Consider the following 12,202-nt stretch of genomic DNA (forward strand, 5'->3'; position numbering starts at 1 on the left):
CTCTACTTTTTGTTGTTCTTAAAGTAAATTAATGATTTTTCGTGTAAGTCAAATACAGTCAATATCCCTGACGAAAATAAATTTATTTTTACTTCAGTTGATAGTATCTTTTGATAAGTTTTATGATCCTGATATTGAAAACATAACAGAGAAATACAGCGCCATCTGGAAATATGAATATGCAGTGACAGACAACTCTGACAAAGGGAAGACATATATCACATGGACTAACTTAAACACATTTTCAACAAATGGAAATAGGGTGAGACAATTTAACAGTAACATTATAACTGTAAAATCCTTACAAGATAATTTCATTTATGCATGCCTGAAAAGTCCATTTTGAAAATAGTTTGATTAAGGTAATGATGGAAATGAATACTGAAGATTACAAAGTTTCTTTAAATAACAAGTATTAATGTGTGTTTTCCCATTCACCAGTAAGTTAACCTGTAGAAAATCTCATAAAAAATACCAGGTTATTAATATGGTGCACCAGGCTTGTGTTTCATATATACATAAGACTCACCAGTGATGCTCGAATCAAAACAGTTGGATTGCCAAATTAAAAACCAAATTGAATAGCATTAATAAAAACAAAAAACAAATTAAAAGAATAACCAAATTCGGCTAAGGCAACATATACCTTGATGTAGAAAAATCCTAGCGATTCAAATATTTTTATTATTATTTTATTTGATAAACAGTAAATTTACATATTAATGGTATTTCATGTCAAACACAGTGCTGACTACTGGGCTGTTTTGATACCCTTGGTTATGAAACGTCCACATTTGGAATTCATAACCAGTCTCAGTGTCAGTGTCAGTGGACAAATTTTCTTAGGATCCACTTTATATTCATTCCCGGTATGAGATGAATTGGAAAAAGCAGAATGTAATACTAGAGGTTTCTAACTGTGAAATTTTAGATATTAATAAAAGTGACTTAATACCAACTTTTTAATTTCAGATCAATTTTGAAATGGTATTAACAGGAGAGATGGACTTCTCTCGTTGTAAAAGGTTTTCTATCAGAGGATACGACCAAGTTAGACTAAACTCCATTGTATCAACAGATATCAAAAATTGTCAAGCATTTAATCCAATCCTTATCAACCCGAACATTGTGATAGATGCTGTGGGAGCTCCCAGTGCAAATGGTCAGTATCTTTTTACTTTTATGGTAAAAAAAAGTTGTTGGCTTATTTCAAGGCAGTGCTTTCTGGTATAATTTGTTTTTCACTTATTATATATATATATATATACTGTTCAAATTGTACGTTTTCTATGTGAAAAACTTGTACATTGTATATTGTTTTCTTTCAGAAAAAAAATTAGAGTGGATCATGCATGAACTTGTTGATGAACACTTACTATGAACAAAATAAATATTCGTTGGATAGTTTGTGGTCCACATTATTTTTGAAGATCTTTTAGTTGGGCGATAACAGTTTTCATTTTCCTTTATCAATAAGAACATTAATAATGATTTTGTCAGATAAGGATCATCAAGAAATGATATATTAATTTAAATTAGGCTTTTCTTTTGTTTGAAATTATCTCTCAAAAATACAAATTAGAAAAACAAAACAATTTGTTTATACAAAAGTAAAGAAAGATACCAAAGGGATATTCACACTCAGGTCGAAAACAAACTGACGATGTCATGGCGAAAAACTAAAAATAGTACAAAACACAACATAGAAAACTAAAGACTGAACAACATGAATGTGCTGATGAAGTGCACTCTTGGAACAATAAAACTTAGAAATAACTCAGTATGAGCTAATTCTATTGTTAACATACCTTCTGTCTTATACACTTTTTAAGATGGAGTAGGCATTCCAATTTATTTGGAAGAGAATGATAGATGGAAGCTAACAGACGAGGATTATACACCATACAAAAATCTTATCTCAGCAGTGTGGCCCACTCTCCGTCACGGAGAGAATGTCAATTACAAATATGCCATTATAGATGCCAGGAATGTTGATGTTACAACGTACTACAAACAAGTTGGTCAGCTGAAATTGGTAGATCCATGTATCCCTGACGCTATCAGATGTGGGGAAACTCGTAAGTTTTGTCTCCCTTTGGGTCATGTTATGAGAACAATGCCCTGGTCGACTTTGATTTGATGAACTAAGGTTACTTGAGTGATGAAAAGTAACTCTGAAACGTCATCATTTTGACCTTTTCACCTGAGCTGAGTTCTATCCACCCCTTTGGTAATGTTTTGTTGAATAGTATAAAAACGCAAGATGGCGGAGAATTTGTAGTACAATGAAATGAAAATTATTTTCAGCAAATTTTGACTTCATGTATTACTTCTGTGCAACAAGTGACCAAATGAACAATTTTGTTTTACCAATATAACCAAAACTACAGCAAATCTATTGTTAATCAAAAATATAAATGGTATCTTCGATTTCATATACAAATTCATATTCAGCTATACACCAAAGCGTCAATTTAAAAAAGAAACATACACAAACTCTCTAACGTTGGCATGTCATGAAAATATTTATCTATAGTGGATTTTAAATGTTTACCTTTCTCTAAAAATACTTTAAAAAACGTTTGACCCAAACCAATTAATACTTGGATTTTAAGTATATTACAGCCTAATGAATTAACTGAAACACAGTCTGCAAAATATTTTTTTATAGGTCTTGAAAGGGAAAAATCAATTTAATATTATTGTCATTTATTAATTGTTGAATGAATAACTCCACCTAGTTACTGTTTTATACAAGTTTTCAGCCCAGATCCATAACATTTTTTCAGGTCAGTGTTCTTTAGAAATCCAAGTTATTCAAATCGAAGTCGACTACTCTGTTTTTAAAGGTCGAATGGGCATATCCTGCCATATTAGATCAAAAATGACTGTAAATAATCAGTTAAGATTTTGCTGCAAAAAAATTTATAATGCAAAAATGAATTGTGATTTATTTGACATCTCATTAACAAGTAAGTTATTTGAATTCGTCTTATGAAATTATGATTTGTTTTTATTCAAAAACAGAACATAAAAGTGTGAGTAAAAATTTAAAAAAAGTGTTACTGTTTAGGGCAAGATAACACAAATAATGTAGTTACAGTGAATGTATCCTTTTGTTACATACACGTAGCAGAAAAATGTTGTGACCCTTTTTTCTTTATATTCCTTGAAAGCATTCCATAAAAGCTTTTGACTCATATGTTGTTTCAGAATTCTATCCATTAGTAGTCGTTCTATTGAAATAATAACGATTTTACCGTGTACATGATGTATAAACCTTACAAAATAAGAGAATTTTGCACAAAATTTTACAATTGGAATAATTCATGAGCAGAAAACAGAAGAAAAAGGTTTGGCATCTGACTTTTAGATAACTAGAACATTTTCTCACAAGCATTACTTCTAAAATTTTAGTCTTTTGGTATTCTTATCTGATATATATACTCCGTTTTAATGAATTGAAATAGATTAGAAAATTAATGAATGAAGAAACAGTGATTTCATAAATATCATATGTTTAACTGCAGAGTTTGTTAATATCATCAATAATTTCATTATAGATAGAGAATTTATGAATGAAGAGTTCACACACAACGAACTGGTCCATGGTACAAGATACACAGTGTGTATACATGCTGATCAGACTGCTTTAGTGAATGAAGAATGGATACAACAATTACCAGCTGTCAGTGCATGTAGTGATGGAATAATCGTAGATTTAACTCCTCCTACCGCTGGAAGATTGTGGATTGGTCATAATCTAAATACAGTCTATCAGGTATGTATTCCTCATCCTTAGACCTTGTGTTTCTGGTTGTTTAAGAAATAATTCATACAAGCCATATATTACTTGGACATTTTCAGCCATGTGAAAAGGATAACAAATCTATGGCTTGCATGAATTATTTTGATTCTAATAGGATAAATACGGTAATTTGAAAAACTGAAGCGGTAAGATTGCCTTGTGTAGGGCTGTTCTATTTTAACCCCTGAAAGATGAAAGCTACAAATTTCAAATAAATCTAAGTCTTGCATTAATTGCTTCTTCAATAACCGCTAGAAAAAAATGTGTTCAATCCATATAACTCTTAGCCCAAACATTTTTTTCGTTGACTACTATTTACTGTCAAATCCACAGTTGACATGTCGTACCAAAGGAGTGAGCCACCATGTTGACTTGCTGAAATCCATAAATCCGCGAATGATGCAATAGAATAGAAAATGAAACAACAGCTACATCAAAACTCCATTTTAATGCGATATTATTCAAATTTAGAACGTACACGTAACGGAATAATCTTCAGCTTGAGAGTTTTCATTCATATGACGTCATGTTTTGACATGACGTTAATGCGCCAAGATCATTCATGATATTTCGCAGAATTTAATTTTATTTTGATTTTATACATTTTTTAAGATCTTATGCATTGATTCTTTTTGTTATGCATTAGAATAGGAAAATAACGGTTTTGTAGTTTATTTTTTAATTTCAATTTAAACACAACGAAATTCACATAGTGTTTGCACATAGGTTACAATACATGTGGATTTACGTGGGATGTAAATAGTAACAGCCATTAATATGTATATCTCTGAGTCTGCGCTAAGTATGAATATATCGAGAATTTTATCGCGCTGTTGTTTACAAACCGAAAGAAGCAAGTCATATTAGAATCTTAATGATGTCTTACTGGCCATCAATCCCAAATATTTTGTATCTCCACCAACTGTTTTCTTAAATGGCTTTGAAAATAAATACTTTAGCAAAACTACAAAATCAAATATCCTTGAAAATATAATTTTTTTTTCAATCCACAAAGAATAATGAATCAGTAGTAATTAATATGGACTGTAATGATAATTAGAGGTATTAAAGCAGGGCCGGTTTTTTAGAGAAACGTTTCCATATTTCTCTTATAATGACCGGAAAAGTGTACCTGTGCAGGTGAAAGCCCTGTAAAAAGATCGGCAAAACTTCTGATCTTTTTTATATTGAAATAGCAACCATGCATTCATTGACCGCCTCAGCTGTACGCAAGCTGGATACAGGATTAATTTTGGCTGCATGTCAAGACCAGAAAATACCACAATTTTGGAAACCCATCCCTATTTGACCTTTGGATGATCTTGGGTCTTTTCCGTTGTGCAGTTAAATGTATAAGGTTGGATAGTTTTGAAATTTTTTAAAGCAGATACCAATTATCTAAGGTTAAATTTCATTTGATAACCAAAAAAAAGCCGTCATACATTTTACAAGATCAAAAAAAATTCACACTGCATTGCTTTTTCACCAAATTATCTCATACACTATTGTGGTTTGGTGTTTGCTAGTCTGAGTTGTAAGACTGTTGCTTCTCTTGATCAAAGTGAAAATGATTCATATTTCAAATTCTTATGGACATTGTCTATTTTAGACATCTGACTCAGACATGTATGTAAACTGGGACAATTTCCAAGATGTGGAAGAATTTAACAATGGACCACACCCATCTGGAATTAAAGAATACGTACTAGGAATTGGTGAGAAAAGAATACTACCTGAATAGTCATGTTATTGCTTGTAATTCAGTAAATGTGATACGTTTCAGACGGTATAGGTATATTGTGAAGAATTATTTAATCTAAACCACTAAGTAAGGGTATGGAAGGGAGTGAATTGTGGATTTTTTATTTTTATTCTTTTCGTGGTCAATGAGAGCATGTTTGAAGAAGAACCTCTCAAATTTTTCCTCCAATCATTTAAACAAAATTTCTGAAAATTACATTACCCTGAGAATATCTAGTTATTAATGTTTATACCAAGTATTTTTAGCAGGCATATAATGTGTTGCCTAATATATTGATACCTGGTACATATAGTGGTGTATAATGTGTGGCCTTTTTTAATTTTACCAGGTTCATCTAGTGGGGGTAATGATGTAGTTGCTTTTGAGAATGTTGGAATGCTACAACATAAATCCTTACATCAACTGAATTTGCAGAATGGTTACAAGTATTATGCTACTCTGAAAGGTTGGTAGAATGTTAAAGGCTATGAAGTTTATACTGAAATATTAATAATTAAAGTTAAAACATTTTTGCTAAACAAAGATGTAAACAGTATGTATAGTGCTAAAATACATAATTTACTAAGAATTTTAACACTTGTTGATTGTTTGAAAAGTTATGCTAAAGTGTAGATATCTTCTGCCTTGTTGTGTTTTTGTTGCTGTTTTATCATTGATTATCCGACAGTCAAACTATTTACATCAATTCTGCCTTTAACATGTTTCAATTGTCGACATATTGATGCTGACATCTAGGACAATTGCTTGAAGGTTTAATCCAACGATTTTTATTTTCTTTAAATTTGTTGTTTCTGTTTCTCTGTTATAATCAAAATTTGCGATATTATTTATTGTGGAAGAGAATAATCATGTGTATTCAATACTATAATTTTTCTTGTGAGAATAACATTGTGTTTCTGACATTGTAGCTATTGATTTTGCTAACAGAGAAACAGAGGTTGTTTCTGAGCCAGTCATCATAGATACAACTCCACCTGTAACTAGTAATAAACCGATAATTATAACCAACAGGCATATTACATCCACAACAGAAATAGATCCATGGTAAGCTTAGTTAGGGTCAAAGGTTAATTATAAGAAGCAGGCATATTACATAGATTCGTGGTAAGTTTAGTTAGGGTCAAAACTTATTTAAACCAGGTTTAATCCACCCATATCTACATAAGGAAATGCCTGTACCAAGTCAGGAATATGACAGTTGTTTTCCATTCGTTTGATGAGTTTCAGATTTTGATTTTGCATTTGATAAGGGACTTTCCGTTTTGAAATTTCCTTAGAGTTCAGTAATATTTTGTTATTTTACTTTCCATAACAAGCAGGCATATTACATAGATCCGTGGTAAGTTACGTTTGGGTCAAAGCTAAAGGTTGATTATAACAAATAGGCATATTACATAAATCCATGGTAAAGTTTAGTTAGGGTCAGAGGTTAATCATAACAAGCAGCCATATTACACTTAATATATATATATATATGCTTATTACATAGATCCGTGTTAAGTTTTGAGTGGGTTAATGTTTGATATATATTACATCCACAACATAATTAGATCTGTTGTTAGTTGAGATTGCGTCACAGGTTAATTATAACCAACAGGTATATGACATCAACAACAGAAATAGGTATGGTGAGTTTAGTCAAGGTCAAAGTATCAATGACTTGTACAACCTTTGATATAAATCTATGTCTATAAAAAATGCTTTTACAAATCTCCTATTAAGTAAATTCATCATAGATAATATGTATAAGTTTTAATACTTGTAATAAGGATTGACAGACACAAAAAGATTTGTTTCAGTTAGATGTTCATCCGTCTTTCCGTAGGCCGGAGCATTTGTTTCGTACTAATACATCAATTATTATGTTTCAAATTTAAGTTGGAAGGATGTTTTCCTTGACCTAGAGTCTGGTATAGATTTTTACCTGTGGTCAGTTGGTTCAGAGTCTGGATATACAGATATGATGTCCTATTTGAAAGTTGTTGATGAAGAATGTGGAATGACAGATAAAAATAATCCTTTGGATCTCCAGGATGGCCATTTTTATTATATTAACGTCAGGGTGAGTAACTTAACTTATAGTCTATGAGTATTGGGGAGGGATAAATCCTACTTTGTAAAGAATCACTCTGATTCAAACAAAAAATTCTCTGAAATTGACATTATCAAGATGCTTGATTTCTTGATTGACAACATATTTGTTACGTTTGGATGACGTGTTTTTCAACAGACTGTCGGAATTCCAATGGGAACCAATTGTGCCCCTCTTCTTGCCGACTTGTTTCTTTATTATAACTAGAACACAACCGCGAAATCGCGGGCATTTAGAGTGTGGTTGAAAGTATGTAAACTGTTGTAGGATGATTTTTGGAAAAGATTTTATGACTGGAGAATTTCAGAAAAGGTATCAAAATTCATAGGTACTTGGTGACAGGACAATTTTGTTTAGCCCTTCCCTTTTTTCCAAAGTCCGTTATTTTTTTGTTTTCTGTTTTTCTGTATACTATGAAGATACATATACTATAAATAAAGTGTATTGGCTATTAACTATCAATTCAAAGTTTACTATCCATGGCGGTCACTGACATATTATATTTGAATTGATAGTAAATAGCAAATACACTTTATTTATAGTATATGTATGATCATAGTATACAGAAAAACGCGAAAATAATTGTCCTGTCCCCAAGTACTTATGAAAATTATGTGTAATTTTAAAACAGTTCTAAATGGAAGTCTTGTCTATGACTGCAAAGTCTGTCCGATGACGGACACAATATCCGGACGCCTTTATTTTCGTGTTCCTCCCAAAATAGCCCAAACTGAATAATCATAAGCGAGGATGACAAATGCGACTATGCACGGTACTTATAGGACACATAGGCATGATGATTATTTTATTGTGGAGGGAAGAGAAGCGACACACAAAATGAGGTCTTCTCATTTAATAGTATAGATGAGGCTGACTTCATACAGGAACTTCTTAGGAAGAAAGATAAGAAGTTCGCAACATCCTTTAACTTTACGTTCCGCTATATAGATGATGTTCTCTCACTAAATAATACAAAATTTGGTGACTATGTTGAACGAATCTATCCCATCAAACTAGAGATAAAGGATACTACAGATACAATTAGGTCTGCCTCATATCTTGACTTACATCTGAAAATGGACAATGAGGGTCGGTTGAAAACAAATCTTTACGACAAAAGAGATGATTTCAGCTCCGCAATTGTAAACTTTTCATTTCTATGTAGCAACATTCCAGTAGCGCCTGCATACGGAGTATATATCTACTAATTAATACGATATTTCCGGGTTTGTATTTTCTATCACGATTTCCTTGATAGAGGATTGCTGCTCACAAGGAAGCTATTAAACCAAGAGTTCCAAAGGGTGAAGTTGAAATCATCTCTTCGTAAATTTTACGGACGCCATTACGAGTTGGTTGACCGTTATGGAATAACCGTTTCACAGATGATATCGGATATGTTCCTTATGTCGTAACTACAATACCCTTCCCTTTTCACGAATGTGACCTACCGAATTAGACTATTTACCGGATTTGTAATAACATAAGCAACACGACGGGTGCCACATGTGGAGCAGGTTCTCCTTACCCTTCCGGAGCACCTGAGATCACCTCCAGTTTTTGGTGGAGTTCGTGTTGCTTAGTCTTTAGTTTTCTATGTTGTGTCATCTGTACTATTATTTATCTGTTTGTCTTTTTATTTTTGACCATGGAGTTGTCAGTTTGTTTTCGATCTATGAGTTTGACTGTCCCTCTGGTATCTGTCGTCCATCTTCTATACAGTGGTTTGATTTTCAGAGAAAATTCAATAACTTTAAATACTTGAAAGTTATTAAAAGAAAATAGCTAGAAATACTGGTGTAATTATTTCAGACAATTTCAAATAAAAGAAAATGGACTTGATTTGAGATGTGTGCATGACCAGATTCTAGAATGGTTAAATTCAATTTCAGTTACGGTTCAGTAAAGCTTTGATAAAATTATATGCAATAATGGTGAAGAAACGTATTCGTATTCCGGTAAACATTTGAGTATGTGAAATTGTTTTAATGTATAAATATATCTAACTTTAAAGATCTACCTTATTAAATATTTTCTGTAGATATTCAATACATAATATTTAGGGATACTTAGATAGAAGTTGTAGATTAAGTTAAATGTTAGCAGTAAAGGTGCACTAAAATTGATTAATTCAAACCAAAAATGTATTTAGATACACTATGTAGTCCATAAAATTGTCATAAGATAAAATTATAATTTATTCTGTACATACAGGAAATTCAATTTTTATGACCATGTAATGCTGATATATATATATATATATATATATATATATATATTTATTTATTTAGGCATTTAACAAGGCAGGATTATCAACATTAGCTACATCCTGGGCTTTCCAAGTGGACACAACGCCACCTACAGCTGGTCATGTGTATGATGGAGATAAAAGTCAGCTGACTGGAAGTGTTAAGGACATTGACTACCAGACAGAGACCAAAGTGCTACATGCCTGTTGGGAAGGTTTCCATGAGTCTCACTCCACCATTAAAGATTACTTTGTTTCTATAGGAACCTGTCCACAATGTGAAGATATTTTACAGGAACAGGCTGTAGGAATTACTTATGGTATATAAACCCCTTCATTAATTTCACTCCAGCATTTATGATTTTTATGTTTCTATAAGAACTTTTCTGCTATGTGAAGTCTATTCACTGCAATTGATGTTTGAATTAAAGATTGTTATATTGATATCAGTAATAAGCATTTTTAAAAGTAACAAAGAATTTTGTTCCATAGAAGGATACAATCTTTATGTCACAAATAAATAGACAGCATTTATCACATTTCGACAGCAAAGCAATCGCTTATATATAAAAAAAAAGATACATTTTGGAATACCAATGGAAGAGAACTCAATCAAAAGGAAGTCAAATTGATCAGGATTGAAGTACTAATTATTAAAAAAAATGTATTAATTTAAGTAGTTACATTAGAAAACATCAACTTTGGTACAAGACTGATACAGTACACGATATTTATCATGTGCAATATGTCACATGTATAACAACTATATCTTGCATATATATGTCTTTTGTTTAACTTCAGAATTTACATTAGAGAATATCCACCTTGGTACAGGGCTGAGATATTATACCACAGTGACGGCATGTAACACGGCAGAAATGTGTACCACCGTGACATCAGACGGTGTGATTATAGACAACAGTGCCCCTGTAGCTGGAATAGTTCAGGATGGAACTGGTTTCCTCGACACAGAATACCAGTCTATGTCGTAAGATTGATACTTATCAGAACTATTACTTTCTGAAAAGAAAAAAATAGGAGTAGTGTCAGAAAAAATATAATGTGAAATAGAGAATTTATACACTAATACTCATCATGTATGATCCTCGGTCTTGTTTGGAGAAGTATGTTTCCTTGATACCCGAGATGCATATGTTTCAATGAAACAGCTGTAAAAATGTGTAAATATTTTACAGGACATGTATCTCTACTAAGTAGCATGGGTTTTATCATCCTCAGTATTGTCTGAGTTTTCCTTTGATATCTGCCTTGCTTTAATGAAACAGCTGTTAATATGCGAAAATATTTTACATGACCTATATCTCTTCTCTTGTCTGAGGTTTTCCTTAATATTTGACATGATTCAATGAAGCAGCCTTAGTTAAGTATACATATATTACAGGACCTATATATCAGCTAAGTGGTATGGGTTCGATGATCCTCAGTCTGGTCTCGTGAAGTATGTATGGATGGCAGGAACCATTAAAGGAGGCACTGATATTATACCAGAAACAAAACTTCATCTGACGGAGACTGCTGCTATATATAATATATCTCTTGGACTACCGTTAAACCAGAGAATCTTTGTTACTGTCAGAGCTTACAATAAAGTTGGTAAGGCACAATATCGGCAATTTGTACATTTTCCCTTTATTCTTACTGCCTAATATTTTTAAGATCATGGACAGGACTTCATACTTGTATCATTTTGATCTAATGTCTGTAAAATTAAATGAAAAAAGCACATCACAGCAACTTGCATGTCACAATTTATATCTTATACATTAGACAACTGCTTATTTCATACAATAGTATTGATCCTGCATCGGTTATATCAATGTCAATTCATTCATTCCGTAGGAACCAATTCTCTTTAATTGTAGAAAAAGTGTATTTTTGTGGTATTTTATTTCTGGATTTTGCAAAGTCGGCGTTCACCCCTATAGACAATTTTATACTTTGTTGAACATTTAAATTCTTTACATATACCCAAAAAATACCATGAAAAATAATGAATCTACAGTAAGTCACCTGCCTGTTAGAATTAATATTTAGAGAATAGATTGAATATATTTGTTCCAGATCATGTCTGCTTTCTTGTCTATGATATGTTGCAAGAAGAAAATGGATTTGCTGTGCCTTAAGTTTATAATCAAATAAAATGATTACTCAAAAATCATGAATCAGTGAAGCAAGATGAACTTCAAGCTTGAATACATTTGGAACATATACATCAGGAAAGGCCGAGGTTATTACTAGGTTAAAATCAAAATACAGGAATATTATCTACAT

The 12,202-nt window shown here is 32.0% G+C and overlaps 1 protein-coding gene across 1 annotated transcript in view; it reads left to right on the top strand.

Annotated features, from left to right (window-relative positions):
* Positions 1-12,202, top strand: part of LOC127706680 (uncharacterized) — a 64,952-nt gene that overhangs the window by 34,890 nt on the left and 17,860 nt on the right. Inside the window, exons 24-34 of the mRNA XM_052211338.1 lie at positions 98-262; positions 973-1,162; positions 1,833-2,078; positions 3,531-3,781; positions 5,418-5,523; positions 5,899-6,015; positions 6,479-6,614; positions 7,449-7,632; positions 9,954-10,230; positions 10,712-10,898; positions 11,313-11,524. Of these exons, the coding sequence (XP_052067298.1) occupies positions 98-262; positions 973-1,162; positions 1,833-2,078; positions 3,531-3,781; positions 5,418-5,523; positions 5,899-6,015; positions 6,479-6,614; positions 7,449-7,632; positions 9,954-10,230; positions 10,712-10,898; positions 11,313-11,524 (2,071 nt within the window). The remainder of the gene's footprint in view (positions 1-97; positions 263-972; positions 1,163-1,832; positions 2,079-3,530; positions 3,782-5,417; positions 5,524-5,898; positions 6,016-6,478; positions 6,615-7,448; positions 7,633-9,953; positions 10,231-10,711; positions 10,899-11,312; positions 11,525-12,202) is intronic.

The sequence above is a fragment of the Mytilus californianus genome, unplaced genomic scaffold (assembly GCF_021869535.1).
Source record: "Mytilus californianus isolate M0D057914Y unplaced genomic scaffold, xbMytCali1.0.p SCAF_6, whole genome shotgun sequence".
In the NCBI taxonomy this organism is placed as follows: Eukaryota; Metazoa; Mollusca; class Bivalvia; order Mytilida; family Mytilidae; genus Mytilus; species Mytilus californianus.